Below are 14573 nucleotides of genomic sequence, written 5' to 3' on the forward strand. Positions count from 1 at the left end.
CTCCTGTTTTTGGCCATCATGTGTGGTTTTTTTTTTTTTTTTTTTTTTTTGGTCAATTTCTGATGATGAAGGAATAAAAGTATCCTAATTCAAAACAAAGGAGAATGCTCGATTTTATATAATCCCTGCAGGGCCCTCTTGGTAGGGCAAAGCCAGTACCTGTATAATGTCACACAGTAGAAAGCACACATTCTGTCAGCTCCCAGTGTCCAGGGAATATGTTACTTGGTTAAAGCATTTCTCTTGAATTATTTTTAAACAGTGGTGTACTTTGGGCAGAAAGATATCATTCAGTAACACATTGGAATATAGATCCAGCGTAGGACAAAAAGGAACGTTTGGATAGATCCGAACAAGGAGAACTGTTTTTCTCTTCGTAAATCTCAAATCCATGTCTTACTGGTACAGCCACAAGTCTAAAGGTTAAATAACTTTATCCGCAGGCCCAAGTGTGTGTTTAATGTTAGACTCTCAGCTCATTGGTCCATGCGTCCAGTTTCTGCTGTTCGGTGTGGACAGAGCCATTGCCTCAACATCCAGAAGGAAACCTATTCCTGTATCTGAACTGGCCTCTTCCTTTATATGTTCTTGAATTTGGGGAATCTCATCAAAGGTGTTAAGGACAACGTGGGTAGGGGGATAAAGAAGTAAGAAAAGATCCTTGGGGCCGTGCTCTCAGGCCTATGGCCACCAACCCTTACTCAGTCCCGATGCCCTCTTCTCATTAGGCCAAAGGAAACACAAAATGCCTTTTCTTAACTTAATGTGGTCCTTTGTTCTTACAGGGGACACAGTCTACGCCTTAAAAATCATGGGACTTTTCCTTGATGATCCGTGCTCTGTTTCATTTCTCGTGTCCAAGGATGCTGAGCCGTTTCTGGAATTTGTGAACATTAACTTGCTCTTTTGTCTTCCTTTAACAGTCTCCTGGATTGCCTTTGACATCTGGGTCCCGGCAGAAAACATCTCCCCATTTAAAAAAAAAACAAAAAAGTTTACCTGTTCCTTGATGTGGTATTAATATGCAGTGTTGCAGCTGTAGCTAACGCTTGTTGGTGTTGTTAACCAAATGCTCTCTATGATTTACGATTCTTCTATTTCCAGGCAGTTTCACTGCCCTCCCAATGTCCCCTATATATGCTGCTAATTTAATTTGATTTGTCCCTTTATTTAGTCTGTGATTTTGTGGTTGATTTTTCTCCCTGCCCATTGTTTACATCAGTTTTTAATTTTTTTGTATTTTCCATGTGACCTCCTCCACTTTCCTTTCAACCAATCATGTGCGTGCGTATCATGTGACTTTGTCATGTGGCTTGCATGATGCTGATGATGTCGTCCACGCTGGTGAACAGAAGGTAAAACTCTTTGTTCTGATTAGTGAAATAAATCTGGGACCAAGCCTGGCATCTCTGGCCCACTCATTTCTTCCTGTCTCAGACTTCCTAAGTGAAGCCACTTGAGGGATTTCCTCTTGTCCTCAGTTCACAGCCAGGGTTCATCATCCTTGCAGGCTGGGCAGGACAATTTGATACCAGGAATGGTTTGGGTTCAATATTTTACTTCCAAAAATTTGGTCACACAAACTTCTAGCTACAGTAAGATCACTTAAGCTGAAGCACAGTTTGCAAACTCAGATTTTTACCATACAGGTCATAAGAATTATTTCCCAGAGAGCAGTTTTGTAAATTAGCTTTACAGCACTGTTACTTAATTTTATCCAGTAGTTCTGAAAACCGTAATAGCTCTAAAATGAGTCACATTCACATGATAATGTATCTGTTTACAGCGTGGAAAAGCCACAGAGAGAAATTTCACAATTGCAAAGATTGTATTTGTTCAAAACTCATGAGTTGTTGTTGCTGTCAGGTGCTGTCGAATTGGTTCTGACTCATAGCGACCCTCTGTACAACGGAGCAAAACAGTGCCTGCTCCTGCACCATCCTCACAATCGTTGTTATGCTTGATCCCCTTGTTGCAGCCACTGTGTCAGTCCATCTCGTTGAGGGTCTCCTAAAATCTATGCAAATGGAGGACTTTCTGAAATAAGAGATTTAAGAATCAGAGCAATTTGGCTGTGCTTGCTGAAGTATCTATCACTTTTCCAGAGTGACCCTCCCCCAGGCAGGAAGAGAATAAACAACCCAGAGCAAATGTCACTCAGCAGTTACCAGGACTGGAGAGCTCCGTGTAATCAAGAAGCATGTGACTGACCCTCGAAGCAAAAGAAATAAAATTATAGCCTAGTTAAGCGCAGAGCAGTAACAAAATAATTAGTTAGTATTGTGACTGTCACAACCTTGTTTAAACATTTCTTGCTTGCCATAAAGAGAAAAGGGAGCCTCTGTTCACGGCTTCCCCCAGTAAAATCAAACATCTATTCAAAACTTGCCTCGGGGATCATGCCCACCTCGTTCTCTTCTAACTGGAATTTTTTACGTCAAATCACAACCTGAGACACGTATGGGCTGCATAGATCACCAAAGCAAAACTAACACCAATAACTGCCCGGTGTGCCCCTGCATGCAGGAGGTACCCCGTTTGACCTCACTTCTCTGAGAACTGATTGGGCGACATCCACACGAACAAAACCATCCACAGCTTGTCTTGCATGTTCTTTGTTCCCGTTCTGTCCTTTTGTTTGCTGCTCCCTGTGTGTGTTAACGTTGTGTATGTTCCCGTTCGATCATACTCCACCTTTACCATCGCTGAGGACTTCAGCTTTGTAGGTGTGGAGACTTTGCCCCAATTCAGTCCCATTTACAACCAGACTCCTGGCGAAAGGACTTGGATATGAACTGTCCTCATTTTCCAAAAAGGAAATGTTTGTTATTTAGATTTTATGTCATAAAGTGGGAATATCCCCAAGCAGAGGAACATTTCATGCAGTTTGCTCTAATAAATATGACCTACCTTTCAAAAGTTATTTGCATCTGTGAGTCTTAGGGCAAAGAAAATTGGGAGTCTAAGATGTGCTAAACGCCAAGCCCCACTCCCCAAAATAAAGAAAACTGTGGTTTCTATAATTCCCAAAGATTGGCCATCAGCAGGACCAGACTTCTCTCAAACTTGGGGTGACTATTCACTGGGTGTAGTTGTAGAGAAAGACCAGGTCCGTCCTCATAAAGTGGGGCAGATGCTGGATTGAAACGCATTAGTTTCTTTTTTAAAACAAGCTTGGTCATTTCTAGGCAATGCCATAATACTGAAGAAAGCCAAGCACACAGAAAACAAGGTGGAAACTTGTTCCTGCCTCTGAAGAGAGATCTCTTCCATAAATTTTAATCAAGGCAAGAAATGTTTGGATGTTCCCTTCAGTTCCCCTAGACAAACAGCGTAGTAGTGGTCTGGGCTGTCAGTAGAAAATGTGACCAGTACTAAAAAAGTCACTAAGGGTCTTATAGCATTCCAAAGCCACGATTATCGCTCATCAAACCACGTTCCCTTCCGACACAGACGTTCTCCATCCATACACAAGGGTGCAGACAGAGGATTTGTTTATCAGGTGAACAGCAAGCGGCAGGAAATGGCCTTTAATAATGAATTTAAGGGAATGAAGAGGTCAGAGCAAATACAGTTTATGGGAGAGAGAAGTAAAGTTTAGTTAACGACAGTTATCGCTTCCTTTCTCTGAGCATTAGGAAGGATTTAAAGTGAGTTGCCTGGGTGGTGCAAACGGTTAACTAACACTCTTTCAGCTGCTAACGGAAAGGTTGGAGGTTCAAGTCCAACCAGAGGAACCTCAGAAGAAAGGCCTGGTGGTCTCCTTCCAAAAACTCAGCCATTGAAAGCCCGATTGAACACAGTTCTACTCTGACATATGTGGGGTCCCATGAGTCAGAGTTGACTTGACAGCAACTGGTTGTTGTTGGTCCTAAATTAAGAAGGTTTAAGTGAGCTGGGAGCCTTTCTCCTGCCAGCAGTGGGTTATACACCCAAAAACTGATGAAATCCAGTATTCACTATATCACTCCTCCTCGGAAAAAAAATTGCCTGGGATGCACTTAACACATGCTAGACGTTCTGCCCACCTTAGGTTCAGCTCAGCAGTGAGCCCAGCAACTCTGAGTGAACTAAGGCAACTCAGAAGAAGGAAGGTTAACACAGCACTGAGCCCAGCCCCGATGGTTGCTTACTTCCTGAGCGTACTGAGCTGTAGACGTCATAAGGTTCATGCTCGGTTAGCCTAGGCACCTGTCACAGGATGGCAGGGATGGGCTTGCTAAAGTGAGCTAAAGACGCACCCAATGTAAAAGTATTTCTCATATCATGGCATTGTGTAAAGGAGCCGTGGAGGCACAGTGGTTAAAGCACTCGGCTGCTAACTGAAAGATCGGCAGTTGGAACCCGCCAGCTGTTCGCGGGAAGAAGACGTGATAGTCCTCTTCTGTAAAGATGACAGCCTTGGAAACCCTATGGGGCAGTTCTGCTCTGCCCTATAGGGTCACTGTGAGTCAGAATCGACTTCATGGCAGTGGGTAGGGCATTGTGTAGCTACAAGACCTGGTTCCTCCAATGACTCCAGAATGCCATGGTTTTGTCCATCAGCTCCTGAGGACTCTGTGTAAATGGGACTCCCCCGCTACCTTGCCCACCAGTATGTGTGTAATGAGACCGCCCCCAGCACCCCTTCAGTACACGTGCTGCATGTCTGAGCATGGATCCTCCCCATCCATTCATAATGATCTTTTTTCTTTAGCTACTGACACTGACTCGTACTAGGAAATGCTGATTCTGATGAACTAAACTCTTTAACACCCACTCTTCCTCCTTAGATTGAAAACATCACTAACCACCCCTTCCACTCCCTCCTTTATTTTTTACAGCTGTGTGTCTGGATTGCAACGGGCTCTGGCAGGTCAACATACTTTTCACCAGGGTCGATGCGCTAATTGCCTTTATTTCTAATGATTGCTTGCACTGGTGGTTACCAGGTTAGACAGTTAGCATGAAGGGAATGAAGAGGAAGGGAGTGGTGCGTATCAGCCCGAATCCTATGGGCACGGACCCCAGGGTCCCCGCTGGCTATGGAATCTGCCAGTTTCCCTGGGGGTTACCAGTATAAGGGCCAAAACATCCCCGGAGCCTCATACTTCTTAATAACGAATCCAACATCCATGAAATGGTGTCCAAGATGCACACCAATCCCTCTTGTGGCCTTGGAGGCAGGAGCTGAGTTACTTGTTGGTGATAGCAGTTATTTCTGTCATAACTTCCTCAGCTTGGATCAGCCCCATAACCACAAGCCATACCTTCGTGGTCATATTTTCTTTTGAGGATGATGAAACAAAGATAATTGGTCAATTAATCTGTTGGTGTTTTCACGACACCCAGGAGAAGGAAATTGGTATTTTTGTGGTTCAGTCTGTCAGAGTTCATTTGTTGCTGTTTAATTTGTACTCTGTGCTGCCATTTGCCCCCTCCCCGCTCCAACACACATGCTCACATTCATAATTCCTGAGAAAATTGGTGCTGAGAAGGATTTGTGGACTACATGCCATGGTGGTCTTGGCCACAGAAAGCTAAGCATTCTTTGTAGAAGCTAGGGGACTGGTCATGTTCACAGTCACTAGTTTTGTACCCCAGCATTCTGTGCAGCCACGGACTGGGACGGCAAGAAGTCACGTAGCTCAGACACAAGCAAATCCTTAACATCCGAAAGAAAACAGCTCAGGAGAAAAAGAGAAAGCCACTCCAAAGGCCTGAGTTGGGAAAGCAATGCTTAAGACAACTTGAGGCCCATCTTTGCATCGACAGGCTGCTCTTTTTGATTGTTAAAAAGCCACCTCAGCATCCCTAGAATAGCAAGGTAGGTTGCCAAAGAAGCATCCAGAAGAACTATGAAGGGCCAAGAATGTATACAGCGTACATCATTTTAGATCTGATTGCTTGTTTTTGTTTGTTTGACATCTAGGGCTCAGAGCTCAGCTTCAGGAAAGAGAATTAGTGGTCTAATAACTTTAAATCCTGATTCTCTAGAGACCAGTCAAACTTCTAACCTCTTGATGTAATTGTAAATGTTCTTGAGTTGGAAAAATTGAATAGACTTCGTACTTGAATAGCTAAATCCTACCCTCTGGGCTTTTTAAACAAATAATAAAAAGGTATACATGTTTCAAATTGCTTGTAAGAAATAATCAACAAAAGATGACAGGAGTTTGGATAAGCAAAGCCAACAGTATTTTTGGTGCCACAGAATCCTATTTGATAGTAAAAGCAAGAACAGATGTTAATGAAGGCCCTACCTCCATCACTGGTTTATACTCAGACCCCCAAAATTCTGTGAGGACCCCCACAGGAGAGAAAGCAAAGTGGATGAGCAGAGAAATGAGTCCAGCCTTCCACAAGGATGCCTGCCGCCTGGCACCTCAGCACTTCATTCAGAAGCTATAACTCTTGGTGCTTGGGATTTTTTGAGTGAGAGATAGAATATTGTTTTCCTTCTAGAACTCACAAATGCTGTCCAAATGCCCTGGACTTGCTATAATCTTTGTTGTGGGATTCAGATACCTAGCAGCCATTTCTCATGCCAGGGCTTCTGTTGACAGAAGGGAGGGGTATGAGGCCAACTCAGACTTAAGGGCACTGTAGCTTAGTAATTACAAAGGAGGAACCTACAATCTACATGGCCAGAAATATACATTTCAATTACGGTTTATTGAGGAATTTCATAGGACATGCCTGTAATATATTCTGACCATATGTGGCCTCATAGTCTTTTTTTTCCTTGCGTACATGATTTGTATTCTGCCAGAAAATACCAGAACTGTCTAGTATTTCATGTATGTTATTGGCAAAGCTTATTTTAAGGTACTGCTGTTTTAGTCTTTATGTAAAATATTTTGGGGGAAAATTTCGTCTCACGGCTGAAGCTAAATTCAGAGGGTATAATTAACCCCAGGGGTTTTCTTCGAGCAACCTGCTGATTGCTGCCGAATTGCAAACCAACATTTACAAATAATTACAATATTGGTTTTTCTGAAATTACCCATAATAATTTCAATCAGAGCAGCCATCTCAGAACAGAATGCACACTGGGACCTGCTAAATAATTTCCTCTGCTAATGTGTTCAATAAAGCAGTGAGCCTCCTGAATGCCAAGGCCCAATTCTCTGCAGCAGCCCCTCCCTGTGAGGCATGGCTGAAGCCTCCTTTGCACAGAGATCTTAGGAAATAGTTTCTTTAGCCCAGTTCCTAATCTTTAAAAAAAAAAAAAAAAAAAAAGGCAAGAGTAAACATTTGAAGATGAATAAGGCAATTGATTAAACAAATACTGCTCTTTCCACATCTTAATGTACTTCCAGCAAAGGTGGTCAAAATCTGTACGCTGTTAGTTGAATATGATCTTCCTTTAGGAATACTATCAAAAGAGGGATTATATTTCTGACCAAGGGCTCCATCATTTTTTAAAAGAATTTATCATAAGTATGTTATTTCTTTTAGGAAAAAAAAAAAAAAAACATGTCTTATTCACTTTTAAAACTTCAGTGTCTAATAAACTACTACTACCTACCAGGTGGAGCCCTGATGGCGCAGTGGTTAAGAATTTGGTAGCTAACCAAAAAGGTCGACAGTTCAAATCCACCAGCCACTCTTTGGAAGCCCTATGGGGCAGTTCTACTCTGTCTATAGGGTTGCTGTGAGTCGGAATCGACTTGACAGCAGTGGGTTTGGTTTTTTGGTTTCAGACTCGTCACAGTTATGACTCATCATCACAGGATGAACACATCAGTAAATCTTAGCTGTTATTATTTCTATGATTATATTTTCTAAATTAAAAAAAATCCGACAAATGGATGGACCTAGTAGGTACTTAATATGCATTTGCTGAGTAAACCATATTTAAAGCATTCTAAATTATATACCTGAACATTATGTGATATAAAATTATCTAAATTCTATGAAACAATACATATATGTCAGAGGAACATAGTAGTTGCTCAGGTAAAATGATAACATGTTAAGTGTTGTAAGTATGATGTAGTATTAGTGGTTTTTCTATGATTCCAGTTATATTTTTCTGAAACAAATCCAAGGATAAGAGAGTACATTCATCAGAGGTATTGGTTCCTTGGAGCAATTTAGTTTATAATATCTTCGAAGAGACTTGGAATCTCTTTTTGAAGATAGGACTTTTTTAAGACAACTTTTTAAAAACTGTAAGTTTCTCTGAAAACTTTGGGCCTTAGAGATAACAGATTGTTGATCTTGGGGTGCATCTCCCTAAAATTAAGTGAACGTCACATATTTTATTTGTGTTCTGTCTTCCACAAATATCACAAGAAGTAACAAAGGTATCCTTGGTAGTCCCTCCTAAGGTCAGTGGCTGTCATTGGGTCCCAGTGCTGTCAGAGCTAAGAGTCTAGAGCATCTAGTCAAGTATTTTGCAAATGTGGAGACTGAGGCAGTGGCCTATCCGAGGCAGCAGACAGCCTGTGCTCTACTGTAGCATCTTTAGCATTCAGTGTTAAAGAGATCTTCACAAACGTCAGGGAGAACTTCTAAATACATATTCCACAAAGAGCAGAGTTCAGAGAGAGTGTTTTGTGGTGTTGATTCAGCCTTGGGAACTCGCAATTCCAAGAAGAAGTACTAAGGAACATGCAGCCAGAACAGCCCCAGTGGACTGATCTCTATCTACCTTCCAAGGAGGTCTTGGGGGAAGGGCTGGTCCTCACCTTGGCGGGTGTGTTAGAAGAGCCACTGATGCCATTTGATGAAATTATCTCCTTCTTAGAGCAAATAGACCGTTCATCACAGAGCCAGTGTTGTGACTGTGAGTGCAGAAAGTTACAATGATTAATGTCCATTCCCAGTCAGTCCAGGGTGACTAAACTTTCTGGTTTGCCTGGGACTAAGGGTTTCCTGGGATGTGGACTTTCAGCGCTAAAACCTGGAAAACCCCAGGCAAACCAGTATGAGTTGATCACCCTAATTCATTCAAAGAATAGAATTTCTAAAGTTCTGCTGTGCCTCCTACTCCCATTTGCCCAGCACTGCTGAGTCTACACACACTTGCCCTATTCTAAAACGTTCTCCTTAACGCGTTTGAGTTTCTTTTTAGCACTGCATATTTATAATGATAGAGACGTAACTGAGTTATCATCTAAGACTTAGAATGGTCCAAAAGAATTTGAAACACCTGCATACCTTAACATTATCTAAACCAAATTTTAAATGGTTTCTACTGAATAGTTGGGGCCAGTCGCTAGATAGGACTTAAACAAGTCTTTGCCTGCAAGCCCATTTGTCTTTTTATGTGTTTGCATTTTTGTTCGAGTTACTGATTTAAGAAAACAAAGAGCAAGCACGACTGCCCTAAATATCTCACCCCTCAGATTCAAGATATGTGTCCTCCCTGTTGCAGCGTTTATGTGCCCCCGTTACTACAGCTTCTGAAACTTAATGTGCACACAGGTCACCTGGGGATCTTGTTAAAATGCGGATCTGCGGCTCTAAGAAGCTCCCAGGTGATGTGCATTCTGCTGGCCGGATCTGAGTAGCAGGGGTCTTTGTGAGATTTCTTTCTGGTTCCACCCTGTATCAAAGGGAGAAGCAGGGCACTCGGGCCACATCGAGGTTCCCAAAGTGGTTGAATGAGGAGGGTGGGCTAGACTCTGATATTGCCAGAAGTCTTCTTATCAATGGCCAAAGGTGCACTTTTAGGAGGATTAGGTCCCAGGCCTGGTGACAAGCCCCTCTGTCACAGATCTGTGATTCCCTCTTGGAGAGAGCAAGCCAGGGGGGTCACCCAGAAGGTAACTGGTTTTGTGGCCTCTGCCAAGTTTTCTGAAGGTCCCTGGGTAACGCAAATAGTTTGCACGCAGCTGCTAATCTGACGGTTGGCAGTTCAAACGCACCCAGCAGCACCGTGGAAGAGAAGGCCTGGTGGTCTGCTTCTGTTAAGATTACAGCCAAGAGGACCCTGTGGGGCAGTTTTACTCTGTAACACATAGGGTCATCGTGAGCCAGAATTGACTCAACAGCAACTAACAGTAAGCAAGTTTTCTATGATGTCCTGAAATAGATACAGAGGGCTCATCACAGGAGGGGCAGGATTCCCAGGGTGTTAATCTTAATTTTAAGGTTGGATATCAGATGTTCTCTCACCCATCGCTTTTGGTAGACACTAATGAAGTAGCTTCTCTCAAAGTAAATCAGCGTCTCACTCTGAAGAGTCAGCCCAGCCCTGGGTTTTGTCCCATACAAGCTCGTCTTCTTGATCTTGGATTCACAGTGCTACAAGCTGAGCATATTCTGCAAATAAAGAGAAACATCGACCTTTTTTCTGCTGATAAATGCTAAAGACTTTTTTTTTCCTCTCTCCTCTCTCCAAGAAAAAGACTTCCACGACTGTTACTTTAATACAAAGTGTCAAGGATTATCACTCAGTCAGTAGGGCCATGAAAACAGGATACTCACAGGCAAATTGTGCTTTGTTTAATCGCAACTGGGAACTATTATTATTATTTTTTTTTAGTTTAATGAATCTAATTCATAAAATGTAGTTCATGAAAAGCGAGTCCCAAGGAGGCAGCACCCCCTTCCCCACCCTGGGGTGAGTCATATATCCTGGGAAGAAACTGGTCTGCTTTGAAAAATTATTTTATGGGTGTAGGTTTCCTACTCAAACGTTTACATTTTCCCATACTTCAGGCTGTTCCTCAAAATGTATCAGGCTTATGAAAGTTAAAGCTACAGTTTTAAGATCAGCTAAAAAGGGAATGCAAGAACCAGTGAGAGAGACAGAAAAACAGACTTTCTAATAGGGAGGGTGTTTTCCAGAACATTCCCAAAGGGCATTCCCAGTTTGAGCCAAGTTTGAGGCATCTAACTGGAATACAAAGTTTTATATTTACTGCTTTTTAATAACCATTTGAATTTCTGAGAAAGCAAGAAAAGAGTCCAGCCCCACCCATCACTACATCCCATTCTGATGGATTTGATTTCCATGCTGTGGATAAAAATTTCACATGAATTAACTGGCTGTTTCAGGAGAACCCAGTGCACCTAAACTTGAAGGGCAGATGGGAGAGGATGGAAACTCTATTAAGGTGAACCTGATCAAGCAGGATGATGGCGGCTCCCCTATCAGACACTACCTGGTCAAGTACCGCGCGGTGAGTGCCCATCTTACCCAGCCTTCACCCTGAGTCCTGCAGCCTGAGACATCCGCCCTATTGGGCAGCAACAGTGCAATGCCTAGTAGGGCAGGGCCAATACAGAGTCTTGCTCTGTGTCTATTACAAATGGCTCATGGGCCCTGGTCAGGGTTTTAAATCCGAAGACCAACCTATAGCTGCTAAGCTGTGTCTACACTGGGACTATTTTAAAACCTCTAAAATGATTGTGGATCCCTCATAGTGAAGTGGTTAAGGTCTCAGGCTGCTAACCAAAAGGTCAGCAGTTCTAATCCATCAGCCACTCCTTGGAAACCTTATGGGGCAGTTCTCCTCTGTCCTTTAGGGTCGCTATGAGTCAGATTCGATGCAACAGCAATGGGTTTGTTATTTTGGTTTTTGGAAAATGATTGTGGTGGTGACAAACTTAAGCCACAGTTGATTTGTTTTTCTTTGTTTCTGGAAGTTTTTTGCAAAATTAATTGGTCATTATCTAGTATTTTTTGCAAACAGTGTCCAAATAGCTAATAATAGCTGCCTTTGGTGAAGTTCTAATCCTGCCTGAAGATGAGCTTGGCTCTAAGGCTTCTCTAACCGATCCAGCTCACCACCCCTCTTAAGATTTTCATCACTCCCCCTTTCATCCATAACCCCCAAATTGAGAATTACTCTCTCTCTTCTTTTGGTCTTAGAATGACACCTGACCCTTGTCCACCACCACCAATTGCTGAGAGATTTAGAGGCAATATCTGAGAACTGGGAAGGGCTTCTTGCTAAGGTCTCTTAGTAGTAGAAAATAATGAACCACAGAGCAGTTTTCTTTCTTCAGATAGCCCCACACACAAAAAGGCTTTTTCCAGGAAACTCCTTCTCTGCCTTTTGATCAGCCCTGGAGTAACATGTGAGTTGTTAACTGGTTAGGTTTACGGAGTGACAGAGCAGCACAGAACACAACCAGGAGTACTTCTCAGCTGGTAGACAAGATATGTCAATCCAATCAGCTCTTTTTCTCACTTAATTACTTAGTAAGGTGTGGGCCTGGCATAATAGGAAAAGCCTCAGGTGCTCAATAAATGATAGTTTTTATTTTTAATAAAACCTCTGGAATCTACACTATGTCCATGTGGCAGAGAGGTGAATTGCACATCAGAATATGAACAACATTCTGAAACATGTCCAGGAACATATTTGGGTTACTAATTTCTAGAACAGTCCTTATGCTATCTGCCCAGTATTCTTGAGTGTGGTTGGGTGGGTAGGCAGTGCTTGAGCCCTTGCATGCCCTGAGGGTTATGGGACATTGACAGATTGGCCCAATGCCACACTGGCATCTGCTGCTGTTTGTATTTGCAAACACGCTTGTATTTGCAAACACGCACAGTTGACCTCCTGACATGTGTAATCCTTAGGATTTATCAGGCTGGTAAAGAAGAAAGACCGTATCCTATCATTGCTTTTAATTGTTGTTATTTTGCCCCAACAGTTGTTGACTCCCTTAAGTTCTGCCTACTAACTGGTCTTCCAGTGTTTGTACCTAAAGCTCTCTGGTGTCTTCTGTCCTCCTTGCCGGTTTCTCCCAGAAGCTCTCCTCTGAGTGGAAACCAGAGATCAGGCTTCCCTCCGGCAGTGACCACGTCATGCTCAAGTCCCTGGACTGGAACGCAGAGTATGAGGTCTACGTGGTGGCTGAGAACCAGCAGGGAAAGTCAAAGGCGGCTCATTTTGTGTTCAGGACCTCGGCCCAGCCCACTGCCATCCCAGGTATGCTCGCCTCTGCTTTCCGTTAGTCTCCCGCTTTGAATTAATGCACCAGTGCTGCACCTCCTAATGTGCCTGAACAACCCCTGACAACTTGCTTGCTTATAGCCGTCCTCATGATCAACTGCCCATGCAAAGCTTAGTTTGCTTTGTACCTACTGTGCAGTGGGTTGAGATGTACTGTCCCCCTAGGAAAAGGACCTGTCTTGCAAGACTGATGCTAAGCCAGTCCATGGGACCCTCAGATGGGAAGACCCTCAGCTCCAACCTAGCCTTGGAAGCTGGTTGAGTAAGGATCCTTTTTTGAGACCTAATCTGCCATCTACCATTTCATACAAGGACCACATAACTGTTGTTGAGCGCTTCCTATCTGATGCTTGCTTCTCTGCACAACCATGGTCCAAACCTCTTCTCTGTGGTGACCCCAAGAGAAGAAAGAGATGGTGCCCACTGGTTAGAAATCCTATCTGCCAAGGGCCTCTCAACTGAAACAAAGATTAAATTGAACCACTTGAAACAGAACAAGTGGAAAAAATAGATGTTGGAAAACGCCATCCATTAAAGGCAATCCAGTCTGCTGGAGACCATGATGGCAGCAGTTCTAGGAGATGCAGATCTGTCTCTAGGGATCCAGGAGCAGCTCAAGTGTGGGAATAAAGTGAGAGTTCTGCTTTCTGGCCCAGCTACCTTTGTACTGATGGCCAATCTCCTCAATGACCAAATCCCTCAGGACAAATAGAGGTCTTCAACATCACTCTCTGCTTTTCCAGACCGGCCAAATGCCAACCACAAGCAGGAGAGGTGGGCAAAGAATATAATCTGCAGCTTGGTGGAAGGGGCCCCACAACTCTCTGCCCTGTTCCAGTATGGTAGAAAGATGGTCCGCTCTCCTGGTGGCATTGGTCAGATCCCCCACCCCATCTGTAGTGCTTGCCCAAGCTCTTGGCTCAGTTGTCATGATTGGTCCTCCTTCGGGGGAGACAGGCCAGCAGGGATGTGGGCTGCCTACCACACAGGCTGTATGCGTGAGAGTGGGTTAGTTAAGAAGCAACAAAGCAAGAGTTCAGTGTGTGGTTCGCGATGGCCGTTTGCGCATGAATGTGTGTGTCTGGGAAGCGTGTCGGGGGCCTCCAGGGAGTTGGCAGGTGCTTTTTAAGCCATAGACCAGATGCATCAATTTATCCTTGCCTCTACATTGGCAGGAAGGCTCCCTAGTACATGCTGGGGGTCTCTGCAGGGATTGGGAAAATGGCGGCGGTGAAGGCAAGTCACATGGCTGTGACTACAAGAAGTTTTCTCTTATTACTGCTTACTAGCATATCCAAATGGGGATACACTATTATCCAGATGGGCTCTCCCCAGCGCCTTCTTTCTCTACATTCTTTGGTCAGTCTTGAAATGAACAGTTTGGTGTGAGCGTCCAGATCCACCTGGCCTTTATGGGACGATGCTTGAGAGCTGGGGGAAGGAGAAGCTGCAGTAACCCCTTTGCAGCAAGACAGATTTCTTTTTTTTTTTTTAATTGTGCTTTAAATGAAAGTTTACAGTTCAAGTTAGTTTCTCATACAAAACTTTATACACACAGTGCTGTGTGAGCCTAGTTGCACTCCCCATCCTGTGACAGCACACTCCTCCTTTCCACCCCGGCTTTCCCGTGTCCATTCAACCAGCTCCTGTCCCTTTCTGCCTTCTCATCTC

At 43.6% G+C, this 14573-nt stretch overlaps 1 protein-coding gene across 2 annotated transcripts in view; it reads left to right on the top strand.

The window, feature by feature from the left end:
• NCAM1 (neural cell adhesion molecule 1) overlaps positions 1-14573 on the top strand; it is a 372797-nt gene that overhangs the window by 343401 nt on the left and 14823 nt on the right. For both annotated transcript variants that reach the window (XM_012557333.2, XM_004382513.3), the window contains 3 exons: positions 1353-1355; positions 10993-11117; positions 12701-12878. In XM_012557333.2, coding sequence (XP_012412787.1) covers positions 1353-1355; positions 10993-11117; positions 12701-12878 — 306 coding nt within the window. The remainder of the gene's footprint in view (positions 1-1352; positions 1356-10992; positions 11118-12700; positions 12879-14573) is intronic.

Source organism: Trichechus manatus, unplaced genomic scaffold, assembly GCF_000243295.1.
Source record: "Trichechus manatus latirostris isolate Lorelei unplaced genomic scaffold, TriManLat1.0 scaffold00094, whole genome shotgun sequence".
Lineage (NCBI taxonomy): Eukaryota > Metazoa > Chordata > Mammalia > Sirenia > Trichechidae > Trichechus > Trichechus manatus.